This window comes from Urocitellus parryii, chromosome 6 (genome assembly GCF_045843805.1).
Source record: "Urocitellus parryii isolate mUroPar1 chromosome 6, mUroPar1.hap1, whole genome shotgun sequence".
NCBI classification, from domain to species: Eukaryota; Metazoa; Chordata; class Mammalia; order Rodentia; family Sciuridae; genus Urocitellus; species Urocitellus parryii.
Window position 1 is genome coordinate 60,041,243 of NC_135536.1, and position 27,679 is coordinate 60,068,921.

General features: G+C 34.0%; 1 protein-coding gene across 3 annotated transcripts in view; it reads left to right on the forward strand.

Annotated features, from left to right (window-relative positions):
- The window catches only part of Klhdc1 (kelch domain containing 1), a 47,206-nt gene extending 23,070 nt beyond the window's left edge, over nt 1-24,136 (forward strand). The window contains exons 5-13 of one of the 3 annotated variants that reach the window (XM_026391037.2): nt 1,713-1,791; nt 4,241-4,324; nt 7,353-7,436; nt 8,097-8,155; nt 10,510-10,622; nt 12,461-12,533; nt 17,305-17,389; nt 19,030-19,082; nt 23,379-24,136. In XM_026391037.2, the coding sequence (XP_026246822.2) occupies nt 1,713-1,791; nt 4,241-4,324; nt 7,353-7,436; nt 8,097-8,155; nt 10,510-10,622; nt 12,461-12,533; nt 17,305-17,389; nt 19,030-19,082; nt 23,379-23,565 (817 nt within the window). In that variant the 3' untranslated portion in view covers nt 23,566-24,136. The remainder of the gene's footprint in view (nt 1-1,712; nt 1,792-4,240; nt 4,325-7,352; nt 7,437-8,096; nt 8,156-10,509; nt 10,623-12,460; nt 12,534-17,304; nt 17,390-19,029; nt 19,083-23,378) is intronic. The other 2 variants (XM_026391038.2, XM_026391039.2) reach the window with 2 other exon arrangements.
- The last annotated feature ends 3,543 nt before the right edge of the window (nt 24,137-27,679 follow it).

Sequence of the window (27,679 nt, forward strand, 5' to 3'; positions counted from 1 at the left end):
AAAATGGAAGCTTTATTTCAATAAGCAGTTTCCTCACCAGGGAGACACAGCCTTCCTTACAAAAGGAAACTGTTCCAAAGGAGCAAAGAGAAGGACTGGCTAATATAGATAAAGTTCCAGACCAGGTACCCTCTAAAGACTGTTATGCAAATGAAGGATGCAAGCATGCTCATTCCTAATTGGTTGATATTTAATTTTGACTGCAAATAATAGTTCATTGTTCAGGTCTCCGGGATGAAACAGGACTTTTCAGACTGTTTATCTTGGCAGCTGAACAGGAACACGCCTGGACAAAGGCCCAAAGTTCAGTTTGTGGTTCTTCCAGGAACACAAAGTTTGAATATGATCTCCAGTCAGCAAATGGCTACCAGATTCTGCAACTTAGGCACACATTTAGCTACCTAGGACCTTTCTTGGAGAATGAGCTTTTCTTAAAATTAACAGTTATTTTAAATGACCCTTTCTGATAATTCAGGTTGTCTGACTACTCTGTGTCTACTTACGTTGACTCTTTTCTCTCTTGATCATGAACCACTTTTTTTTCCTTTTTATGTATCTTGTTATTTTTTATTATATACCAGACATTTTATATGAAAGAATAGTAAAGATTGGAATATATTTTCTTTATCTCCAGAGAGGGATATGCCAGTTCTTCTTTTTAAAGACTGCTAGAATGGGACATAAGTCAGGCCAATCTGTAGTTGATCTGTGTTTGGGCTGTGTTGTAGCCTTAGTTTTATCCATTCTTACCAGTGGCTTCAAATGATTTGAGGCAGGGCAGGTCTTTCATTAGTGACCCATATTTAAGAACTGAAGATTTCAGCTATGCTGCATTCAGCTGCATCCCTACCCCTCAGAACTATGAGAGATCTATGTTTTAAAACCAGTTGGTAGATCCTTGGGTCCCTAAGAGGTTCTCTTTGCTCTGGTATCCCACTCAGGCTTTCTGCAATTTGAAAGAGATCAGCTTTACATCTCCTCCCCTGACCTTTGGAGTGAAGCCACCCTATGTGGTATAGTCTTGGCATGCCTCTCAGGTGTTTCTTTCAGATCTCCTGTCTAGATCCCAAACTTTAATAGTTGAAAGCTCAAATTGCCTCAAGCAGGTTTGCTCAGCAGTCCTCCTCTTCTTCTGGCTCCCCCACACACCCCCACCTCTGGTGATTGAACTCAGAGCATTTTGAATGCCAGGCAAGCATTGTACCACTGAACTACACCCCCACCTCCTGCTTTCAGCTTTTGATAATTGATCCTGGGCCATCCTTAAAAGTTTGCAAAAGAGTTATGGAAATTAAAAACTAAAAAAAAAAAAAAAAGAAAGAAAGAAAGAAAGAAAAAAAAAAAAAGCATTCCAACTCCTTCTGCAGCTGGATTTTTTTAAGATTCCAATTTGCCATGCCAGCCTACATGTACCGGTTAATACAATGAGTGGTTTCTCTTTATAATCTCTGTGTGTATTTGTTTCTATTTCCTCCTGTTACACATTGGATGGATGCAGCTGTGGGTCTCTGCTGTTTGAGAGCTCATCACTTTCTGAAATTGGTTCATTTAGATCTCTGTTCTCTCAGCTCTTTGATTTAGTTTTTTATTTTTAATACAATGATTTTGTCATTTATTTGGCTTATTTAGGTTCTTAGGGTGAGAGAAAAGATATATTTCAATGAACAAATGAGAAGCAAACTAAAAGTGTGCCCCTCTGTATTGTTTTTCAGATTAATATATTTTGGTGGTTATGGGTGCAGGAGACACAATGAACTTCAAGACTGTTTTGATGTTCATGATGCATCTTGGGTAAGAAAGTAATCACTCCTTACATTTGCTTTTAATTTAGCATAGCCTGTAAGTCTTAGAAATAATGAACCTAATCTTTCTCATTTTAGGAGCTACCAGTTGACACTATGTGAAAAAATGTATTTTTACTCTTATAGATTTGGATTCAGTCAAGGAAGAATCTCTCATATAGTGATAATAACTTTCATTGTTCCTCTCACTAATTTTTCTTTCTTCTTCTTCTTCTTCTTTTTTTTTTCAGTACTAGAGATTGAACCTAGGGATGCTTTACTACTGAGCTACACCCCCAGCCCTTTTTATTTATTATTTTGAGACAGAGTTTCACTAAGTATCCCAAGCTGGCCTCAAACTTGCTATACTCCTGCCTCAGCTTCCCAAATTGCTGAGAACATCAGATGTGTGTCACCATGTACAGCAGAATAATTTTTTTTCTAATATCATTAATCACTTATACCTGTTTCTGTTAAATAAATAGATGCTTTAACCCAACTTGGGGGAATTTTGTTTTTTGTTTATGTTTAACCAAAATGGCTATTATTGACAAGCCTCCTATTGGACACATACCAGAATTTTTCATAGCTCAGACTGGTTTCTGCATAAGAATGAACTGGGGGAGGTACATCTGTAATCCTAGCACCTCGGGAGGATGAGGAAGGAATATCACAAGTTCAAAGCCAGCCTCATCAATTTAGCAGGGACTTAAGCAACTTAGCAAAATCCTGTCTCAAAAGAAAAAATAAAGAGGGCTGAGTATGTGGCCCAATGATAAAGTACCCCTGGGTTCAATCCCCAGTATTGCAAAAGAAATAAAAATTGATCTCACCACCAAAAGATACACAATAACTCTTTTCAGTTTACCTTCTTTTGAATTTTATTATCATTGTACATTTTCAATGTAAATGTATATAGGTATCTTTAATTCTCCATGTTTCTGCATATTTGAATTTTTAAAATGAAATATTTTTAAAACTTTGCTATTCAAAATATTATTAATAATTTTCAAGAATATAATTTACTATTTTTTACACCTAGTTATCTTTACTCATTGGTGAACTCAGTTGTTTTTTCTCCCCTAGTACAGTTAACCTAATGAACATGTCCTGAAGTTTCTGGAGAACAACTAGATCTTTAAATTTGGATTCTAATCTAAGTAAATTGTTTGGTTTATTTGACTTACTTGATAAGTCCTATCAAAGATACATGAAGCTGGGTTTGGTGGTGCCCACCTGTAATCCTAGCAATTTGGGAGACTGGGACAGGAGGATTGCAAAATTCAAAGCCAACCTCAGCAATTTATCAAGGCCCTAAGCAACTTAGCGAGACACTGTCTCAAAATTAAAAAAAAAAATTAAATTTAAAAGACGGGCTGAGGTTGTGGCTCAGTGGTAGAGCACTTGCCTAGCATGGGTGAGGCACTAGGTTCGATTCTCAAAACCACATATAAATTAATAAATAAAGGTCCATCAACAACTAAAAAAAAAATTAATTTAAAAGAGCTGGTGGATGTGGCTCAGTAGTTAAGCACCACTGGGTTCAATCCCTGGTAATAAAACAACAACAACAAAAAGATAAATAATACAGGTGTAGTACCTTACCCCTGTAATCTCAGCTATTTGGGAGACAGGTAGGAGGCTTGCAAGTTCAAGGCCAGCCTGGTCCATTTAGAAAGACCCTGTTTCAATAAAAAGGGGTGAGGATGTAGCTCAGTGGTAAAGTACTCCTAGATTCAGTCCCCAGGACCATCAATAAGAAGGAAAAAGAAGAAGATAACAAGGACAATAAGCAAAAAGCATAAGTTTGACTCACAAGAATAAATTGCTTGGTGGATTAGAAGTGATTGGAACTTTTTGGAAAAAGTATAGCCCTGTATAACCTGTATAATCTATACAATTTATTATGGCAAGGATTAATTAGGCTTTGAGTATGTGTTTTAAGGAAAAAAGGTTCCAAGATGTATAAAATCATTCTGTCCTGTATAAATCCATTCTGTCCAATTATTTTTTGGTTGGCTTTTGTTGTTGTTGTTTTTTTGAGGTGGGATCTTACAATGTTACCCAGGCTGGTTTTGAACCCATGAACTGAAGTAATCCTCCTGCCTCAACCTCCCAAAGGTTGAGATCACAAATATGTGCTACTGCCAGCTTGTCCTCAAAATTTTAAAAAAGACAGTTCTTTGAGAAAATGTAAAAATTGTCCACAAATAAAATTATGATTCACTGCAAGCAAGCAATTATATGAGAAGAAAAGTTGTCCAGTGATACTACTACTTGTCTGAACACCATACTTTTTGGGACACTGGTGTGTGCATTAACTTGATGACTCTGATATCACTTAACTCTATTGTTGTAAATGTTTTTTATTTTTATTTTACTAGTACATATGTGCCAAGCTGTAACAATAATGTAAAAATTATAAAAGCTTTCAGATATTTTTAAAATTTCTGTTTTAGGAAGAACAAATATTCTGGGGATGGCATAATGATGTCCATGTATTTGATACAAAAACACAGACTTGGTTTCAACCAGAAATTAAAGTAAGTGTTGCAAAAAGTATCCTTCATATTCCATATATTCATTGATACATTTTAAATCTTTTAAAAACTCAGTCATTTGGATTTATCAATTGGGTTTATAATCACATACAAAGTAGTTATCTTGAATCTGTCACCAACACCATTTAAAAGAAAATCATATATAGCCAGGTGTGTTGGCATACATCTGTAATCCTGGGAACTCAAGAGGCTGAGGCAGGAGGATCTCAAGTTCCAGGTCAGCTTGGGCAACTCAGTGAGGCCTTGTCTGAAAATTTACAATTAAAAAAAAAAAAGTGGAACTGAGGATGTAACTCAGAGGCTGAAGGATCATATGTTCAATCCCTAGTGTCACCAAAAAGAAAGAGAAAAAAAATTTTCTCCAGATCAGATAAGATTTTCTAGAAAAAAAAAAATTTTAAAGAGATGCCATTGTGATTCTTTTTGTTTCTGTCATCATTCTTTACCCACAGGTAACATGCCCTAATTTGATAAAAATTCTTTTAAAAAGTCATTGTATTACAAAGCCCATGATTTTAAACACCATTTTTATAAACCCTTAAAATCAGAGCAACATACAATTACAGCATGACAAAAATACATTATCCTTGTTTTTTCATTTGCTAGTAACCAAGCACAAATTTAAATTAGTTTAAGCAATTTGAAGTGTCTCACACATCCTACACAGACCAGCACACCAGGAAGTGGAGCACATTTCTCAACACCATCATGATACTTTTCATGTCTCTTTGTCTGCTTTTCCCTTTTTGTGTACTTGTTTCACTACAGCTACTGCAGACCAGCTGGGGCCATTTAGGAGAGAACTGGGCGTTGGCTATGCCAGTAGTTCTTGGTATAATGCTCTCTCATTGCTTGTATATTAGTCATAGAAGAGGACTCTGGTTCTACCTGGTATTGTCCCTACTCTTTATAGGACCCCTGTTACCAAGGAGATAACTTGCTGTGTCCACCCCAGGGAGAGCAGGGTATTATGATTGATAAGCTCAATATCCATAGCCTTACACATACTAAGGTGTAATTGAGCCCAAGGCTTTACACATCCTAGGGTGAACAGAAAGGAATGCTAAGCAGGCAAAACTAACATTGTCTATTAGTATGCACAAGTGACTAAAAGTTTTTACAGTCCAACTTCTGTTGGTGAAAATCATGGAAAGTGCTATGTAAAATATTAAGTGTTATAGAATTTGACCTTCTCTGCAATCTCTTTCCAGGCAGTAAATTTCCGGTTTCCAGTGCTTTTCTGTTCTCTTCATTACATTTCTAATTGTAGAACTAATCAGCTGTCAGTTATTTATAGTTGAAGATTGAATTTTGCTTCAATCAGCATTTGAATTTTAAGATTTGGGTTTTTTATTAATGGAGTAAGAGAGTTTTACCTCTGTTAAGATTTCCTGTCAGCAGGTGGGTGGAGACAAATATTAGTGGGTCTAAGTTTACTGAAACTAAACCTAGATCTCTTTGAGGCCTCTTAACCCTCTATTGCCTTAGAGAATAAGTCAGAACCTGGAGCTTCTGTGATGGGATAATAATAAAAGCTTTGTTTTGCTAGAAGGGCTAGAAACCAAAACTCTCAAATGGTTCTCTTTCATTTACTTAAGTGTTATATAAGTGAAATCTGAATTATTTCTTATCAAGTTGAAACAGGTATTCAGGTAATCTTAAAATGAATAATAAGTTATGATGTTGGATGTAGAGCTTAAATTTTCCATGTCCGCATTTAGTAGCCAGTAAGCTGAAAATGTTCATAATGCATCTTGGGTAAAAATATAATCACTCCTTACATTTGCCTTTAGTTTAGTATAGCCTGTAAGGCTTAGAAATAATGAACCTAATCTTTCTCATTTTAGGACCTACCAATTTGCCAAAACTGACACTATGAAAAAAATGTATTTTCACTCAATAGATTTGGATTCAGATGGAGGAGGGTCTCTCATCTAGTGGTAATTGCTTTCATGAGTTGCAGGATAATTTCTTTTCTTACATCATTAATAACTGATACCTGATTATTTTAAATAAGTAGAAGCTTTAGCACAACTTGGGGAAGTTCATAAACACATAGAATTATTCAAATGATTCTTCCTTCAAATTTCTCTTCCTCCCTTTCTTCCTTCTGTATGTCTACCTTTCTTACTTTTTAAAAAATATACATTTTTTAGTTGTTGATGTACCTTTATTTTTTATTTATTTATATGTGGTGCTGAGGTTCAAATCCAGTGCCTCACACAGGCTAGGCAAGCGCTCTGCCACTGAGCCACACCTGAGCCCTGCCTTTCTGTCTTTCATACTGAAAATTGAGCCCAAAGCCTTACACATGCTAAGAACGGGCTCTACCCCGAACTACGTCCCCAGCTCCTTTTCCTTAAAATCTTACTCATTTATCTACTCATTCTCTCCTTTACCATCAATTAAGAACTTTTCTAAAGAAAAGATCTATTATTTTTTCAAAGTAAAATGTAGAGAAGAGTTATTTAGTGTTAAGAGTTTTAGGAAGCAATAAAGTACTGTTTGACAAGGCAATAGTGAAATTCTTGTGAATTTGAGGAGTTTGGAGATCATATTTAATTTTTTAGGCTCTGAGATCACCCACTAAACAGTGCTCACTTCAAATTTTAACTCTGTGTGTGTGTGTGTGTGTGTGTGTGTATGAGAGAAAGAGAGAGAGAGAGAGAGAGAGAGAGAGAGAGAGAGAGAGAGAAGAATATGTGACAGAATTTTTAATTTGATTTTTTTATGGTCTTATGTTTCGATCCAAAATTTATGTGAATTTTATTTTGTTTAATAATATCTGACATTTTGGAAGAGCACATTAAAATCAGGAAGAGTAAATTTTATTCTTAAAGAATTGTATTTGCCTATATTATTGTTTAGAATGAACTTCTGTGTAGGGTTTTTAATTGAATTACATAGGTATGGATAGCTTACTGATCAGGTGTGTCTCATACTAAGCATTGGAATGTGACTATATTACAGATGATTTAAGTCTTTGTACTCTTCTAATCTCTGCTTGCAGGGTGGAGTTCCACCACAGCCACGAGCCGCGCATACGTGTGCAGTTCTTGGAAATAAGGGTTATATCTTTGGCGGACGTGTTTTGGTTAGTGTTTTTAATGGAAATGGTATTTTTATGTGTGGTGCTTGTTATAAAAATTAGCCACTGATTTTGTGGAACAATGGAATATTCAGATAATCTAGAGACTAAAATAACATTTAATAACTTTTATTTATCTTTTATTTTCAAAACAGGCCATATACAAGCAATCACAGATGATTATAAATCATATTTTAATGAGGAAAATCCTTCACTTCAGTCCAGTTTTAGAAAAGTTTAATTTTTTATAATTAAAACCCTGTTAGTTTAAACCCATTTCTTCCTTTGCCCTTTGACACATTAATTTGGGAGCTCGATATTAATTTTATTAATGCTTTGCATTATTTCCCAATATTTAAATTTCTGATGTTGAGTAGGACAGATATAGTCTATTTTTAATCTAAAACTAACATTTTAAGCCGGTCGTGGTGGTGCACGCCTGTAATCCCAGTGGCTCGGGAGGCTGAGGCAGGAGGGATCACAAGTTCAAAGTCATCCTCAGCAACTTATCAAGACCCTGTCTCAAAGGAACAAATAAAAAAGGGATGGGGCTGTGTCTCAGTGGTTAAGCACCCCTGAGTTCTATCCCTCATACAGAAAGCAACAATTAATATTTTAGACCATAAAAGATATAAAACACTGTCCAATTTAACACTTTTATTTTAGCAAACTAGGATGAATGACTTGCACTATCTAAACTTAGACACCTGGACTTGGTCTGGAAGGTAAGTTTGAAATTTTAGTATGTTTTAATCTGTGTGTGTGTGTGTGTGTGTGTGTGTGTGTGTGTCCAGCCATAATCCAAATTTGTGTTCCTAAAATTGAACTGGTATTTTTTTTTTCAGGTTATATGTCTAAGCAAGGAATATACAGATGTAAACAGAACTTGTTCTTTAACTGAACTATATAAAACATGAAAATACTAACAGTTGAGCCAGGCACAGTAGCACATGCCTATAATCCCAGCGGCTCAAGAGGCAGGAGGATCACAAGTTCAAAGACAGCCTCAGAAACTTAATCAGGCCCTAAGCAACATAACAAGGACCCTGGCTCAAAGGAAAAAATTAAAAGGCCTAGAGATGTGGCTCATTGGTTAAGTGTCTCTGGGTTTAATCTCTGGTACCATAAAAAGAAAGAAAAAAATAACAGTTGAAAATAAATTATGTGGGCTGGTGTTATGGCTCAGCAGTAGAGCACTTGCCTCGCAAGTGCGGGACTCTGGGTTTGATCCTCAGCACCACATAAAAATAAATAAATGAAATAAAAATATTTAAAAAAGAAAATAGATTATGTAAAAGTACTGGTTTTACATAGATTATCAAAGAAAAGGGAATAAAAGTAAGTTTTCATTTATCAGATAAAAATAATTATAATGACAGTGTGTGGTAGAATGTAACAACATAGTTAGTAGTACAAATTGGGGCACTTTTTTTTGGAAGGTAGTCTGAAAATATGTTTAAAATATAAAATGGAAATCTCAACTGCTTGGGAGGCTAAGGCAGGAGGATCACAAGTTTGAGGCTACCAGGACAATTTAGTGAAACTGTCTCAAAATGAAAAGAGCTGGGGATATATCTCAGAGATTGCTTCCATAGCATGTACAAGGTGCTAGGTTCAATCTCCACTACCAGAAAAAAAATACACATACACATATAATTGCACATATATAAAGACATATGTGTGTACGTGCGTGTGTGTGTGTGTGTGTGTATGTGTGTGTGTATAATTTCTTTGATTCAGATTTTTCCAAAAACAATGACAAGGGTATGTGTATGTGTGTGAACATGTGTACATAGCTAAAAGATGTTTCAACATTATTAATAAAAACCAAAATTGAAATTAATTTTCGTGTCTGCAAGTAGAGATTGTTTAAATCATGATACCTTTGCCCAGTGGGCTGTTTTGCTTCCAATACCAAAGGAAACCATGTTTTACAGAAATGTTGTACAGCATATTATTTGAGATAAAAAAGTTACAGAACAGATTATATGCTCCCATGTGTGTACTTTTAATAAATATATGCATTAAAGTCTTAAAGAGATATACCAAATTAATATTATTTCTTATTGGTGGGATACAAGATTATAAGAGAATTCTCCTTTTTAAAAAATATTTTAGTGGTTGTTAAATGCTTTATAACCAAAGTGTTTCTAATAATAATTTTTAAAAACAATAAAAATATTTCTTTTTGGAAAAAATAAATTACATTCTCTAAAACTGGCCCCTGTTGCTATGGGGCATTCCAGAATGCTGAAGAATAGTGTTTTCTTTTCTCCTGGTTTTAAAACTTTTTGCTTCCAGCTTTTGTTTATGTTTTTTATTTATGTTTCTGTTTTTTTAAAGAAGAGTTTATTGGTTTGAAAACTCTAGAGGTTTATCCTGCATCTGCAATGGCATGCATACTTTTATTTTGAAGGTAAAGTAGCTAGCATTTTCAGGGGAAGATAATGCTTTCGGAACTTATACAACAAGTAGACCAGAGTAAAAACAATAGCATGTGGAAACCAGCTAAAAACACAAAATTAAACATGAAACAACAGTAAAAATAAATAAGAGACGTGAAAATAATTGTGTCAAAAAATGGGAAAGGGTGTTTATTAATCAACAAAAGTGATGTTAAATATGCATTGTGAATTAAATGGAAATTGAAATTTAATTTCACTCTGTGTTCTATGAACAAGTGAAATGGACATTAAGTGGAAATAAATTGTTCAAGTTTATCTAAGAATTTAAGAATGTTTTATAAACACTCTGAGATGATTAAAAGCCTTTTATTTTGCCGGGTGCTGTGGCACATGCTTGCAGTCCCAGCAGCTCAGGAGGCTGAGACAGGAGGATTGAGAATTCAAAACCAGCCTCAGCAACAGCAAGGCACTAAACAACTCCGTAAGACCCTGTCTCTAAATTAAATACAAAATAGGATGTGGCTCAGTGGTTGAGTGTCCTTGAGTTCAATCCCAGTTACCCCCAAAATAATAATAAACAAACAAATAAATAAAATTTTATTTTGACTAATGCAGTTGAAATAAAATAAATTTAATTAAAATAATTAAATTGTAATTATTTTCTCTTGCCATAGGATTTCTATTAATGGAGAAAGTCCAAAACATCGGTCCTGGCATACTTTAACACCAATAGCTGATGACAAACTTTTCCTATTTGGAGGACTAAGTGCAGATAATATTCCATTAAGTAAGTCAGTTAAAGTTAAGCATATAAAATATCCTCTCATTCCTTTTTCTTAATTTTATTTCATGCTTAAAGTGAAGTAAGTCTTCCTTTTTTTCTTTATCCCTAACTTCATGCTTGCATTGCATTAAGAATTGAAAAAAAAGAGGCCAGGTGAGATAGCTCAGTGGTGGAGCATTTGCCTAGTATGTGTGAGGCACTGGGTTCAATCTTTTTTTTTTTTTTTTTTTTTTTTTTTGTGGTGCTGGGGATTGAACTCCAGGCCCTGTGCCTGTGAAGCAAGCACTCTACCAACTGAGCTATATCCGCAGCCCTGGGTTCAATCTTTAACACAAATAAAATAAAGTCATGCTGTCCATCTACAGCTGAAAAAAAAAATTTTTTTAATTGGAAAGAGAAGCTCTCTGCTTCAATATCCTTGGATCTTCATGTACTTCTTTCTTTCTTAAGAAAAGAAGAAAAGGGTGAATCTAGCTGAATTAAAGCCCCTTACCACTGTAATATTCTGTGATTCTGTGTCCTTCTGGGTTTTGATCCAGATGCTTATACTGTTGGCTGGAATGGAGATTAGAAGACCAGCCTTCCTAGAAGGCTCTGGGAATACAAAGTGGAAAGCCAGTTTTTTCTCTTATAAAGGAAAGTATTAACAGAATTTTGTTAACTCCTTTCACTGCTGATCCTAATAGCTATGGGTTTTGTAATTGTGTTTTTCTTTAAGCAGTAAAATTGTGGCATCAGGGTAGATGAGTGACCAAGAATATTCACCTCTTGGTTTGACGTGTTGGATGTATTGTATTTTCTTAACTCAGAAGTTTTCTATGGCTAAAAATGTTTTTATCAAGAAACCTATATAGGCTGGGGCTGGGGCTCAGTGACAGCACTTGCCTAGCACGTGTAAGTATTGGATTCAATCCTTACCACTACATAAAAATAAATAAAATAAAGGCATTTTGTCCATCTACAACTACAAAAATACTAAAAAAAGAAACCTATGTAACACTAAAATAATTTGTATAATTTTATATGGAATCTGGAAACAACTATTTTTCAACAGGAGTTTTTCATATCAGTGATGCATTTATCGAGGAGTGTGGGCCACCTAATTTTAGAGCTGGTTGGAGAAATAACAGTTCCTGATAGGAGATGGTAATATTCTTGCAGTTTATTTTTTCTCCAATTTATGAGCTTTTTAATTAAAAGAAATTTGGAATATAATAAAAATTAAGATGTACATTTTGCTAGAGGTTGTTTAACATCGTTAACTTCACGAGATCTAAAGTTTTTAATTCCTATTTGCTATTTTTGGTCATTGACTATGGGAAATTAAATATCTTAACTTTTAGTCTAGTCAGTTTCCTCTCTCATCAATTAAGTTTAAGATCTGATCATATGGATACCGAAGAATTATCTTCTATTGACTGATAATGGCATTGTGCTTATGTAGAGTGTTCATTTTTTAAGCAATCATACTGAAGTGTGTTTGGGGAAAATGATAGGAGATATGGGATTTGATTTATTATGAATTCAACAATAAGAATAACAGAGATAAATGGAACCCATTTGGCAAAACAGTTTTTTTGATGGATTAATGCTGGGGATTGAACCCAGGGTTTTGCAGGTGATAATAGGTGCAAACACTACTTCTGAGATACACCACTAGCTCAGAACCTTGATAGTTGTTGCATCTAGGAGGTACATCACTCTACTTTTGTGTATGTTTGAAATATTTATGAAAAAGATATGCACACACAGGAAAGATAATCATATAAATGTAACATGATAAATATGGAAAAAATTAAAATTGTATCCAAAGGACTAATTAAACTGTCATAATATTTCAGGTGATGGTTGGATTCATAATACAATAACAAATTGTTGGAAACAACTTATACATTTACCTAACACAAGACCCAGGTAAGTCTAGTAGTTGACAAGTAGTAAAATAATTAAGAATTTTTAAAGTATTAAGATAAAGCACTGAATTTATACTGTTTGCCACTGAAATCATAAAACATTAGGAATGATATCTTTCACATGAGCTTTATGTTATATAATTCAAATATCATTTTAATTATATCTGACTGTTAGAAATAATCTGTCTAGTTTTTATCCATATTTGCATATTTTAAAATGTTATTCTTTTAGGTAAATGTGTAATCTTGCCTGATAAATATGAAAAAGATAATTTAAAATATCTCATAATTTTAATATTTTAATGTTAATATTTTTAATCAGTAGATAGGAATAGGGTTGGCTTTAATAGTAGTAATTTGTTTTTAAAAGTTTAAAGAAATTTAATGAGGAAATTTGATTTCATATTGATCTAGTAGATGGCAAATTATTATTTTGATTACTGGTCTAATGTATTCATTAATGTGAATTTTTTTGAAAAAGAAAATGTTAGATATTTGTAGTATATTATAATAAAAATTATAGGAACAGTATACTATTATTATATTAAAGAAATCACAATAGTATTGTATTTCTTAGTTTTTCAAATTTGGTTGAATAGTATAATAAAAAATATCTTCATAGGAAATTCAGATTCAGCACATAATCATCACTGTAGTCAGTAACAAATTTTATGCCTTTCCATGCCATGTATTTCAGATTTTTTAACTATAGATGATTTATATTAGTGTGCAGTCAAATTAATGATATGTATTTTTGTTATTTAATAAATGATAATTTTAAGTAACTTTTTTGAGATAAAGACTTAAAATATTTATATATATTTTGGTGTGTATATCTATGTTAATATTTACTATATATTTATAATCTATTAATATACTTATAATCTATAACTTATATTTACATATTTGATTATTTTATTTTCATGTATAAAATTCATTGGAATTTATTATTTTAACAATTGTGGCTTTTTAAAAATATATTTGTTTAATTTAAAGAGTTTTATATTAAGATATGGGGACCCAGATTTCTAGTCCTTGCTCAGTTACTGCTTAGTTTTTTGGCTTTAAAAAGTCACTTAAAGAAGCTGAGCATCGGGCTGGGGATGTGGCTCAAGCGGTAACGCGCTCGCCTGGTATGCGCGCCGGCCCCTGTTCGATCCTCAGCACCACATACCAACAGAGATGTTGTGTCCACCGAGAACTAAAAAATAAATAAATAAATAAATATTAAAAATTCTCTCTAAAAAAAAAAAAAAAAGAAGCTGAGCATCAATTTCTTCATCTGTGAAATAAAGGAGTTGGACTAGATAATCTCTAAGTTTCTCCTAATTTTTGATTTTATAAATATGTTAATTATAGACCAAAGTGGTAGTAAAAATGTTTAATTTTTAAATTGCTCCTATTTTATATTTCAATTTTTAATAATTAGAGCAACACAACTATTATTAATAATATACTAGTTAGAACTAGAGCTATGTAAAGAGATTTCTTTTGATTCAGTTGATGTGTCATGTAAATAATATGCTTTATTAGAATGTTTAGGTGATAAGTTTAGAGCAGCTGTGAGAGGACATAAACTATCAGTCTATAGAAAAAACATCAGGTTCCAAGCTAGATGTCACCAAAATCAAGGCAGGAAAGGCTTTCCAGTGTTCTTCGATGATGAAATCCAGGCCAGAGTTTCCATAAGGCAGATAAGACAGAGGCAGATCTATCTTCAGGTATGAGGTGAGGAGGAGAACAGGTGGGATACAGTTGAGTGTAAGGAGAACATATATATAAATATATTTGTGTGTGTGTGTAAGTGTTTACTAATTTTTATGAAAGTGACAATTAACATCTAAATGCATTTTGTGCAAACTTTTCCAAGATATAATTTGAAATGTAAGCTGCCCAATTATCCTCTTAGAACTCTGAGACAGGGCTTCTTCATCTTAGCATTATTGACATTTTGAACCAAATAATTGGTTCAGTAATTGTTGTTAGGGGTGTCCTATACATTGCAAGATGATTAACAGCATCCTTAGCTTTTACCCACTAGATTTGAGTAGCACTGCCTTCTCTCTCCCCAAGTGGTGACAACCAAAAATATCTACAGGTGTTGTCAAAAGTCTCCTTGGGGGACAGATTACCCCTGGTTGAGAACCACTGTTCTACAGCATAACACTATCTTCAGGCCTTACCTTAGATAAAACTATGCCTGGTTCAAAGACCATCTGTAAATCCATACCTAATAACCCATATAAGTGGTTGTCAGCAAGGAACCTTTTTTATGTGTCTGTAAAAGATACGAGATAAAGTGTTGATGTAGAGAGCCAAAAGCTCCGCTGGATCCCATGAGTATTGCCAAGGCCATTATATACATAGCTGTCTCTCTAGGAAATTAATCTATTCCTTTCCTTATACGGGGCATTCATTATATTCCATTTCTTTTACCTAATCCCTCTTCTAATCCTCCCCAAACCCACAACATAATTTGGGTTCTTGTTGAGAATTTATGCCAATTTGCATTCTAACGTATAATTTGGAGAATTGAGCAAGTATTTCCAAAAGAACATATCTAATAACTTGATTTGTCCTGGGTCCCAAGTGCATTTGTCATTGGCTGTGGCATGATTGAGGAAAATATGTGGCTTAACAAATTGTACATACTCCTACTGTTTGCACTTGCAGAATTTAAGTAAAAGGGACTAATGTGCTAAAAAATAAGTGATGTGGTAATAAAAGAAATGACAATATATAATTGTTTTGGGTATCTATTACTCTAGCAATTTGGTCTATTAAGAAAAGTAATAAGGACTGGGGATATAGCTCAGTTAGTAGAGTACTTGCCTTGCATGTTCAATCCCCAGCACAACCACCAAAAAAAAAAAAAAAGTAATGAGTCAAAGTAATGATTTTGTAAAATCCTTAGTTTCTCATATGAAATTGAGAATCTGCATGTACTTTGAGATTTTTGAGAGGTAGAGCTTTTGGAAATTATGAACTTTATAAATAAACTATAAAATTTTTCTTGGTAAATAATGTAAAATTGGAGATGGACATGAGCTATCAGAACATTTACAAAAGAACATTAATTGCTCTACTCCTTTATGAAATAATTTGCATATTTAATCACTGAATAAATTATATCAGTATTTTGTGTTTGCTTTTGCTAATTACGATTTTTTTTAGCACCAGCTGGGTACAGAATACCATATTGGATATTTTTTTAAAGAAGCATAAAATTAGCATACCCAAGTTTCAGTGGTTTGCTGGCATACAGTTACAACTACTCTCAAAGTTGAGGCACCTAATGTATAGCCTTTGCTGATTACTACAGGTGTAAATACTCCCTTTATAGCTGATTTCAATATATTAAAATGATTCTAAGCTGGATGAAGATATGCACAATTGGTTCACTTAGCCAGTGAGCCTGTTTCAACATACCATTGTGGCAATTTCTGACCTCACAGACCTCATGGTCTTTTTAGGGAGCTGGAAGACAATTAAAGTAGTATATAGAGCAATTAATCTTCAAGTGTGAGTTAGTAGAGCACAAAATAAACATGTAAATGTTGAAAGATGCTGATCAGAAATGGCAGCAAAACCAGTTAGATGGATTATTTAAAACACTTTCTTCATGTTGAGCCTGTTTTTTTTAAGGCCCAGAGAAAATGACTTATTCTAGGCCTAAGAAAAAGGGCAAACAACAGCTGGGGATATAGCTCAGTCGGTAGAGGGCTTGTGTACAAAGTCCCTGGGTTCAATCCCCAGCACCACAAAAGAAAAAAAAAAAGGGGGGGATGGCGGCAAACAAAAGCCTGGAAGTGAATATAAGTTTTTTCCTTAGGGTAAGCAAGGAAGCAGAGTTGGTTGAAATAGAGGACTCACTGGGGAGAGGCAAGAATTAACATTTGGGGGAAAAAGAAATAATGACTGATCATAAAATATTAGGCTAGAAAAAAGAGTTGGCAGCACAGATGCTTCCTAATCAGGAAATTCCCATGCTAACTGTATTTTACACAATTTACAAGATATTTCAAAATAACTAGAAGAGTCTGAAGGTTCCTAACACATAGAAATTATAAATGTTTGAGGAGATAGAAATGTTAATTATCCTTATTTGATCACTACACATTGTGTACATATATTGAATTATTGTACTATACCTCATAAATATGTACAAATATGAGTCAATAAAATTCTTAATGGTCAGATAGTAAAAAAGTATTTGAAAAGTATTATTTATTAGATATATGTAGCTAGGGAGATTAGAGATAAAAAAAATAAGGAACACATGGTATTCTGTACCCAGAGTGATGAATGATTTTGACAATAGAAATGTGAAGAGAGTAGCACATTGGATTTGTCAGGTGATGTGAATAAGCAGAAAAGAAAGAGGCAAAAGTAATGAGAACAGTAACATGGCAGATGTTAATAAGAGAATTGGGAAAGGTGCCTCTGTCAGCAATAAGGGGGTCAGTTCCTTCTTAATTTATTGTAATATTTTAAGGATAATATGTATGAGAGAAAAGGGTTTAAAAAAAGGTTGGGGGATAGAATAGAAAGAGTTATTGGGAATCACCTCCTTAATCAAAATGATGCAATTTAAAGAACTCTAGAAAAATCTTTAAAATCTAACCCTTCTGAAGATCTGCCAAAGGTTCAAGTTCAGTCATGCCTGTTTTAAAATGGATTAATTTTAGAGTATACAGTTTATAATTGACTTTATGTAACGTACAGTTTCTTCCTTGACAGTATTTCACCCTGTTTATAATTTTCAATTTTAGGTTATGGCACACAGCCTGTTTGGGAAAAGAAAATGAAATAATGGTGTTTGGTGGGAGCAAAGATGATTTACTTTCCTTGGATACAGTAAGAAATCTTATATCTAAATATTTCCTCTGGAATTATGTTATTCAAAATAAATAACTACCCAACAAGAATATTGTTATTCTAATACTGCAAAATATAAAATGTTACTCTGTGGGGTTACTAATCCTAAGAATGAGTGGCTTTTGTAAAACATTTCAGGAGTTTTTGGATTTAGAAATCCAAATAGGGGGTCTGTGTTATGGGGTTGTAGCTCAGTGGTAGAGTGCTCACCTAGCACGTGCGAGGCCCTGGTTCAATCCTCAGTACCACATAAAAAAATAAATAAATAAAATAAAGGTATTGTGTCCAACTGCAACTAAAAAATAAAATATTTAAAAAAAGAAATCCAAATAGGTCTATTAATTTCATTAGTTATTACAAAGAGCTTTTTTCTTTGAGTCTTTTCTTTTTTTCTTTGAGCAAGACCCTATCTCAAAATGAAAACTAACGAAAGGACTGCTGGGGATGTAGATCAGTAGTAGGACACCCTTAGATTTTACCACCAGAAATGAAATTAATTACTTAAAATATTAAAACCACAATTTTGTACTTATATAGCAAAATTTTTGCCTAGCTTGTACAAAGCCTTGGGTTCGATATTCAAGACCACAAAAGAAAGGGGGAGGGGCAAATTTATATTTTGTCTTCTCTTTTTTGTCACTAGAAATCTTCTTTTAGATGACAAAGTTTAAATTATAACTAAAATCTGGATCACAAATTATGAAATTCTAAAGATCTATTTGAAAGGATTTAGAGAAATTTTCTGTTGACCCTTCTACCATATTAACTTTTAGATGAAAGACTCATTATTCAAAAAATCTTCAGGATCTTAATTTTTTTAATTTTTTTTTTTTAGTTGTCAATGGATCTTTATTATTTTTTTTTTATATGTGGTGCTGAGAATTGAACCCAGTGCCTCACACATGCTAGGCAAGCACTAGGCAAGCTCTGAGCTACAACCCCAGCTGCTTAATTTTTAAATTAATAATTCTCAGGAAGGGAGCTAAAGGGTTTAGTTCAGTGGTACAGCACTTATCTAGCATATGCAAGGGCCCTGGGTTTGATCCCTAGCACCACAAAGTAACTATCTTGAAAAGGGAGATAGAATAAAGAAGAGTTTCGCTTTTTTGTTTGTTTGTTTTTTTATGTGTGTGTAGTCTGGGAATTGAACCTAGGCCCTTGGGCATGCCAGGCAAACACTCTACCCTGAGCCACATCCCCAACCCTAAAGCAGAGATTTTTAAAATAAGAGAAATTTGAAGAAAATGCTTTTGTTAAAAAAAAAGTGTTTATAAACCACTATTTGTGTCACTTTTTAACTCACTATTCTCAGAAAAGAACATATTTCTGATTTTTAAGTTTGCAATTATAAGCTATTGATTATGTAGAATTTTTTCCACTGAAGTTTGGTAACCACATACCCAAAGTTTGTGCATAGCAGGTGTATGTGTACATATATATGTGTATATTTGTGGGTATCCTTGTTTGGGTGCATGCATATGTATATGTGTTATTCAGTCGGAGATTTATTTGCTGCGTTATGCTATGTTTTTACATGTGTAAAATACAATAAAGCATTATATTATTAACTCAATGTTATTTTTATAAAAATCCCTGATAAGACCTTTCTTATGTTTTAGGGTCACTGTAATGATTTATTGATCTTTCAAACACAGCCTTATTCACTACTCAGGTAAGCAAATCCAGTATTTTTATATATACATGCTAGGAATGTATCATTTCCTTTTTCCTCCTTTTTTGGAAGAGATATATTTTTCAGGTAGTTTGTATGACTTGAACCTAAGAAAATATTTGTCTTTTTAATAGTAAAATCAAATTTATGTTGGTAAATCATATACCAGTGTTATTATTTTTAATTATAATAAACAGCCAGGCATCGTGGTTCATACCTATAATCCCAGAAGCTCAAGAGCTTGAGTCACAAGAATCATAAGTTCAAGGACAGCCTTAGCAATTTAGCAAGGCTCTAACAACTTAGTGAGTCCCTGTCTCAAAATAAAAAACAAAAAGGACTTAGGGATATAGCTCAGTAGTAAAGCATCTGGGATTAAATCTCTAGAAGAGAGAAAGAAAGAAAAAGAGAGAGAGAGAGAGAGAAGAAAGAAAGAAAAGAAAGAAAGAGGGGGAGGGGGAGGGGGAAGGGGAGGGAGGGAGGAAGGAAGGAAGGAAGGAGAAATTAAAATATATAGTATAATCACATTTTTTATTTTGTTTATAAAATTGCTCTTAGTTCATTTGGTAATATTAAGCATACTGTAGTTCCTTAATTCTAATCCTTCTTAAAATTTTTAACTTCTGAAAATCAGAATATGTCATATTGATCTATCTCCATATACTACACACACATACATACATTCACACATTTAATATAGCAGAATTTTTTTAAACCTCAAAGCCATTATTAAATTGGTGGTATGACTTATACTTTCTTGTCTCATATGTTCTTGATCTAAAAAGAAGTATGTAGCTGGTCAAGGTAACACATGCCTATAATTCCAGCTGCTTGGGAGGCTGAGGCAGGAGCATCACAAGTTTAAAGCCAGCCTAGACAGCTTGAAACCTTGTATCAAAATTAATCAATTAGTTAATAGGTCTGGGGATATAGCTCAGGGGTAGAGCACTAATAGCACAAAAAGAAAAATATAAATAGATAATGTATGTTTTGGTCAGCTTTTTTGCTGCTGTGACCAAAAAAAACCTGACAAGAATAATTTTAGAGGAGGAATACTTTATTTGGGGCTCACAGTTTCAGAGGTCTCAGTCCACAGATGGCTTGCTCCACTGCTCTGGGCCCAACAAGAGGCAGAACATCATGGCAGAAAAATGTGGTAGAGGAAAGCAGCTCAGGACATGGCCACCAGGAAGCAGAGACAGACAGCTCTGCTTTCCAGGGACAAAATGTGTACCGGAAGGCATGACCCCCAATGACCCATCACCTCCAGCCATACCCTACCTGCCTACAGTTACTACCCAGTTAATTCCTATTAGGGGGTTAATGCACTGAAAAAGTTAAGGTTTTCATATCCCAGTCATTTCACCTCTAAACTTTCTCACACATGAGCTTTTGGGAGACACCTAATATCTAAACCATAACAATATACAAGGCTGATGCAGTAGACTATAATCCCAACTACCTGGAATACTGAAGCAGGAGGACTGCAAATTCAAGGTCAACCTGGACAATTTAGTGAAACTCTGTCTCAAAATCAAGTTTCAAAACAGGGATGGGGATATAGCTCAGTGGTGAAGCACTTGCCTAGCATGTGCAAAGCCCTGAGTTCAGTCCTCAATAACACACACACACACACACACACACACACACACACACACAAAATGTATGTACAGAGTTTTCTGGGAGGATTGTAGGAAAAGCCCCTATTTTTTCCTGCCTATTGACAGTTGGGAAGAAGGACTTAAAAGAAGTCAAAGTTGCCCAGCAAATAGATGTGGATTTTATGCAGTGAGAATAATATGGGTGAAGGCATATGAGGGGTTGAGAAAGAGAAAGAGATGACATGCAGTATTTCAAGGAGTATACTATAACTTCCAAATGTTCTTCAACTTGAATCACTGAAAAAACATTAGACTAGCTCAAACTGAAATTTCTTGGTCTTTCTTGACTGCTCTTGGCTTAGTGTGATAGTTCTGAAACTTGTCTGCATATTAGAATCTCATGGGGAGCTTCAAAAACTATTGATACCAGTGTTCTACCCCCAGTCATTTTGATTTAATTGGTGTAGGGTGTGGCCTGTACTTTGGAGATTAATTTTAAAGATCTCAAGGTAATTCTGATATGCAGACAAGTTTGAAAATGACTGCTATAAATATGATGGTTTATACTAATACTCAACTTTTACTGTGACTATTACTTTCCCTAACTAGTTTGCAAGTTCTTCATATATAAGGATTAAGAAGTATTTGAGTGCCCACATGGAAAGGCATGAAATGAAATGAAATGGCATGGATAAGAAAGGAGGAGTATTTGTTTATATAGTGATGAGAAGAAGCCATTAGGGATTAAGTTATTGGAAGCACAAAACATTGAAGGAAAAATTGGCATAGTCTTAAGGAAGTAAATTTTAGCAAACAGTCAAATTAGCCTTGACTGGAGGAATGATACTTTTCTTTTAAAATAGAGGAGAAGGGGGCTGGAGATGTGGCTCAGCGGTAGCGCGCTCGCCTGGCATGCGTGCGGCCTGGGTTCCATCCTCAGCACCACATACCAACAAAGATGTTGTGTCCGCCGAGAACTAAAAAAATAAAATAAATATTAAAAAAAATTCTCTCTCTCTCTCTCTCCTCTCTCACTCTCTCTTTAAAAAAAAAAAATAGAGGAGAAGGAAGGGGTTGGGGTTGTGGCTCACGGGAAGAGCGCTCACCTAGCACATGCAGGGTGCTGGGTTTGATCCTCAGCAACTCATAAAAATAAAATAAAGGTATTGTGTCCAATTATAACTAAAACAAAATATTTTTTTAAATGGAGGAGAAGGAAGAAAGTATGGGTATAAAGACAAATATTTATTGGTTGGAGAGAGGGTATTGAGAAAGTTTTAGTTGAAAGTGAGGTCATCTGGTAAGAGAAAAGAGAGGTGAAGATATGAACTTAAAGATGGTGGAGATTTGAAAAGGTGACTACAAGAAGATGCTGAACAAGGATATTTTTTAACAGAGTAATGCTCAGCTCAGATAGACTATAACTGATATGTAGAGATAACACATCTGCAGAAACAGTTTTCTTCAGCAGCCAGATCACAGGTGCAGAGAGATGATTGACTCATTTTATCCATAGTTTGAATTTGGCCAGGGTGGTGCGACAGAAATGAATCAATATAGAAATGAGATAAAGTAAAACAGCAGACAACTGGATGGGCTTGCCTTTCAGGCTAAACAAAAGGTGACCACCAGTCTTTTGGCTTCTTCGTGTCATCCATGATACTGAGTGCAGTGCCTCTCTATGCTTGGGTATATTCCTTTTTGTTGCTAAGCATAGTTTAATATATCAGAACTCAAATATAGCACAAATTTAGTTGTGTTTATTATGTGAAGTCTGTTATCTTGACATAATTGCTTGTCCACAGTGCAGTCAACATATTCTTTTTATTTTAAGTCAGGAGACATTTAATACTTACTGTAATTGCGATACAATAGGACACAATTACTCTTCTCACATCACGTGATCTAACGGACTGTGGGATCATCCCATTGTTTATATTTATATGTTTATATAAATATATAAAATATATATTTATATTTAAAACAGGGCTGGGAGTGTAGCTCAGTGGTAGAGCACCCATGGGTTTAATCCCCAGTATGTATGTGTGAATCAAATTTATGTATACACACACATATTTTTGGTTTCCATTGGATGTGGGTCAGATACAATCTCTCTGCAATAAAAATACGTGACTATTATAGTGTTTAGGGGAAAAAAATCCTCTTATGTTCCAGACAATACAAAGGAAGTACAATGTCAGGTAAAATTTTTATAATGATTTTTATTAGGGGTTTAGTTCAATGATAGATTGCTTGCTCCCCAACACACACACAAAAAAAAAACTGTAAATATTTTATATTATATCTTCAGGTTAAAAAACTAATAATTTGGGCTGGGGTCATAGCTCAGTGGTAGAGCACTTGTCTGGCACATGTGAGACCATGGGTTCGATCCTCAGCACCACATAAAAATAAATAAATTAGAGGCTGGGGATGTGGCTCAAGCGGTAGCGCTCTCCTGGCATTCGTGCAGCCTGGATCCGATCCTCAGCACCACATACAAAAACAAAGATGTTGTGTCTGCCGAAAACTAAAAATAAATAAATAAATAAATATTTAAAAATTCTCTCTCTCTGTCTCTCTCCTCTCTCTCTCTTAAAAAAATTAATTAATTAATTAAAAGTATTATGTCCATCTACAACTAAAAAACTGATATAAAAAAACAACTAATAATTCTGTTATGTTTTATTTACAGGTCATGCCTAGACTGCATTGGTAAAAATGCTATTATTTTAAAAAGCCAAATATCTCTATTACCTCCTAAACTTCTCCAACAAGTACTCAAAAAAATCACATTTTGGACTGCTGCCAATCACCGAGAAGAACAAAGAGCCCAAAAAGATGAAACAGAAAATAAGTATCAGTGGATCAGTAGCAATTGAATTGTTATATACTCTATATATCTAATACACTTAAACATAACATTTCAATCAGAGTATACATTTACCCCCCCATAGCAGGCTTTATTTAAAGGATAAAATATGAAACAAAATGCTGTGTTAAAGTTATTATATAGCATGGAATATACAGAAATGAGATATAAATACAGATTATATTTGTAAACCAGTGTCCTTATAATCTACAGAACAAGTATGCTTTCTGAAAGTAAGTACAGTTATAACAGATATTAAATCAATGTGTACTCTTTACTAGAAAGATTATGCAAATTTGAGAAGAAAAATTACCCTAAGGACTTCAGAAATCCCCTAACATAATTGTAGATATGTGTATAAACATTACATACCAACTTTCAGAAAGATAAATTCTCTCAAGTTGCTTTAAAATTACCTGTCTCAGGGGCTGGGGATGTGGCTCAAGCGGTAGCGCGCTCGCCTGGCATGCGTGCAGCCCGGGTTCGATCCTCAGCACCACATACCAATAAAGATGTTGTGTCCGCCAAAAACTGAAAAATAAATATTAAAAAAAAATTTAAAAAAAAAATTACCTGTCTCCTATAATAGTTATTTAAAAACTTCTCCTTAAATAACTAATACAGCTGGTCAAAAAGCATAAAATAGGCAGATACCAGTAATGTATTAACTCCAGCCCTTCTGGCACTTACTTAGTAAAGTGTTCTTAGGCAACATTGTAACTTTTCTTCACCCTTTGGGTGGATAAATACATGTCCTCAATTCTGACTCCAATTAAGTTATTTAGTTTGTCCAGTTATACACACACACACACACACACACACACACATACACATATGAGGCCAAGTTTTAATGTATATAAAGTGAAGGTTTATTTTATCATACAGGCTTTGGAATATTGAGATGTGGTAATTTATTAACTTTTGAGACATGTTGAAATACATTTTGCCTTGGAAAAATAATTTTTGTAAGCAATAAAATGGGGTGGTAATATAGCAATTTGACTATGAAAAGCCCACAGTTTGACTCAGTCTGCTCCATAGAGTTGATGCTTAAAACATCAGGATGTTCAAAATCCTTTGAATCCTTTTAAAATAAAAGTATTTACCATCTATCGAGAAATGGAACCCTGTATCTTTGAATTACTCAAATAGTACTTTTGCCATAATTGAGATATTTTTCTTCATATTATCACAGTCATGCCCTTCCATTATTAGGTATAATTAACTGCTACAAAGCTTTGTATATAAAACTATTCTCCACACTATCACCTTACAAGTTGTTTTTGAAGTTTAAAATGTCAGAAAAATATATTTCTACATTGAAATATGTAATTTATAGTGAAAATTATAGTTTGTAGTGTCATTAAATTTAGATATATATTTTATATATGTATTGTATTTTGGATGTATAAAGCTTCTATTTATGTATTGTAATATTTGTGTTTACATTTTTATTTATTGTACAAAGAATATGGAGTTACTGTTTCATAATTTTGTCAATGTGAACCAGTTATTAGAGTTGATTGTACAAAAAAAAGTGTGAGTTTTGATTTTTTCTTACTGTTTTTAATCTGCATATCAGATTTAGAAAATGAATCTCACAAGTTACACACATCCTAAGAGAAATGATCTTGTTACTATGACCTTCAGTCATCATTTTATAGTTGAGGCAAAAATATACCAAAATCTGCTGGGCACGGGGGCCACCTATAATCCCAGCAGCTCAGGAGGCTGAGGCAGGAGGATGGAGAGTTCAAAGTCAGCTTCAGCAAAAGCGAAATGCTAAGCAACTCAGTGAGGCCCTGACTCTAAATAAAATACAAAACAGGGCTGGGAATGTAGCTCAGTGGTTGAGTGCCCCTAATTTTAATCCCTGGTACCCCACCCGACCCCCTAATTTTAATCCCTGGTACCCCACTCGACCCCCACACACACAAAAAAATACACATACACACACACACACACACACACACACACACACACACACATACCAAAACCTAATTGGTTAGTGATGGATGACATTGAATGGAACAAACACCTTTTAAAATGATTTCTGGATTATGTGGATGCTTTCTCCAGCCCATTAAAAGAGCACTTCTGTTTTTAAATGTTTTTTTTCAAAACATTAAAAGTTGGATTAGTCCCCTCAAAATGCATATTCTTGTTTCGGCTTTGGGAATGAAACCTATAAATAACCTATCCCCAGCCCTAGTACTACTTTTATTTGAAATGATATTCTGTGCTGCTTCAAAAAGTTATGTGTTTTAAGGTAGTCTAGGGTAGGAGTGACTGAAATTCTGATCTTTACCTTCATATTCTGAATTTTGGCTTAAACCAGGGCTTCCCTGCTATTAGAAAGTTTTAATTTCCATAGACTAAATGGCATTTCATTCGTCACTTCTTACCAGCTGATGTTTTACTATCAACTTTTGTGCCACTGATTTCCAAAGTATATAGAAGCCAGGGTATATAGAAGATAACAACAGCCTCACGACTTTACTTCTTAATACTTATTACTGTCTCTCTGGAAGATTATTCTAGCAGGTTTAATGATTTTTCTCAGATGGATCACAAAATGGGTTCTCAAGGAAAAAGAATCCTAGGATGTTCTTCACCTGTTAGGAAGGATTCTTTTAAGGTGTTATCATTTTAATGATACAATAGATAGCACATCAAATGGTATACATTTTTACAAATAGTATATTTGCACAAACACCTTTAAAAATTATTAGCCTCTCACATCTAGAAGCTGCAAAATATTCTTTAAGACTTTGTACTGTAGTGACATTTTCATTAATACATTATTTATGTTTGTGTTTTAGTGTCTGAGAGATAAGTAATCTAAAATTACTAAGAATTTTCAGGGTAGTTCATGCTGTCAACAAACTTTTGGAACATTGGCGGGGGTAACCAATTTTAAGAAACATAATTTCTCTTTAAGCACTTTTTTTTGGTGACTATATTTCAACTATATAGTAGTCCCATCATCTGAAGTTTTGTTTTCTGCAGTTTCAGTTACCTGTGGTCAACCATAGTCTAAAAATATTATTAGAGTTCATTGAGTAATTAAGATATTTTGAAGGAAGTGAGGGCTAGGGATGTGGCTCAGTGGTAGAGTGTTTACCTAATATGCACAAGGCCCTGGATTGGATCCCCAACCTTAGGGGGGATATATATATATATATATATATATATATATATATATATATATATATATGTATATATATATATGTATTTATATATATATGTATATATATATGTATTTATATATATATGTATTTATATGTATATATGCACATATGTATATTTTTGAGAGACCACATTCACATAGAATTTATAACAGTATATTTTTATAATTATTCTATTTTTATAATTATTATTATTAATCTCTTATTGTGCCTGATTTATAGATTAAACTTTATCATAGATATTTACATATAAGAAAAAAATATATATATATGGTTTGGTATTGTCTGTGATTTCAGGCATCCACTGGGGAGGGGGGTCTTAGAACATATCCTCCATGGTTAAATGGTGACTACTATATTAATGCAATTCTATATGTGGGCACACACACAAAAAAAACATTTTTAAAATCACTCAAAGCCCATAGTTTACATTAGGGTTTAATCTTGGTGTTATACATTCCATGGGTTTGGATGAGTATGACATTTGTCCACTACTGTAGTATTATACAAATAGTTTTATTACCCCAAAATATCTTTTGTGTTCTGCTTACTCTTCCTTCTCTTCGCCCTACCCCTGGTAATCACTGATCTCTTAACCATTTCCATAATTTTGCTTCTCCAAAATATCATATATAGTAGAAATCTTATGGTGAAGATTGGCTTCTTTAGTTAGTAATATGTATTTTAAGTTTTCTCTGTTTCTTCATGGCTTGACAGCCTATTCATTTTTTTTTAAAGAGAGAGATTGAGTGAAAGAGAGGGGGGGGAGAGAGAGAGAATTTTTTAATATTTATTTTTCAGTTCTTGGTGGACACAACATCTTTGTATGTGGTGCTGAGGATCGAACCCGGGCCACATGCATGTCAGGCGAGCGCGCTACCACTTGAGCCACATCCCCAGCCCCAGCCTGTTCATTTTTAACACTGAACAGAGTTT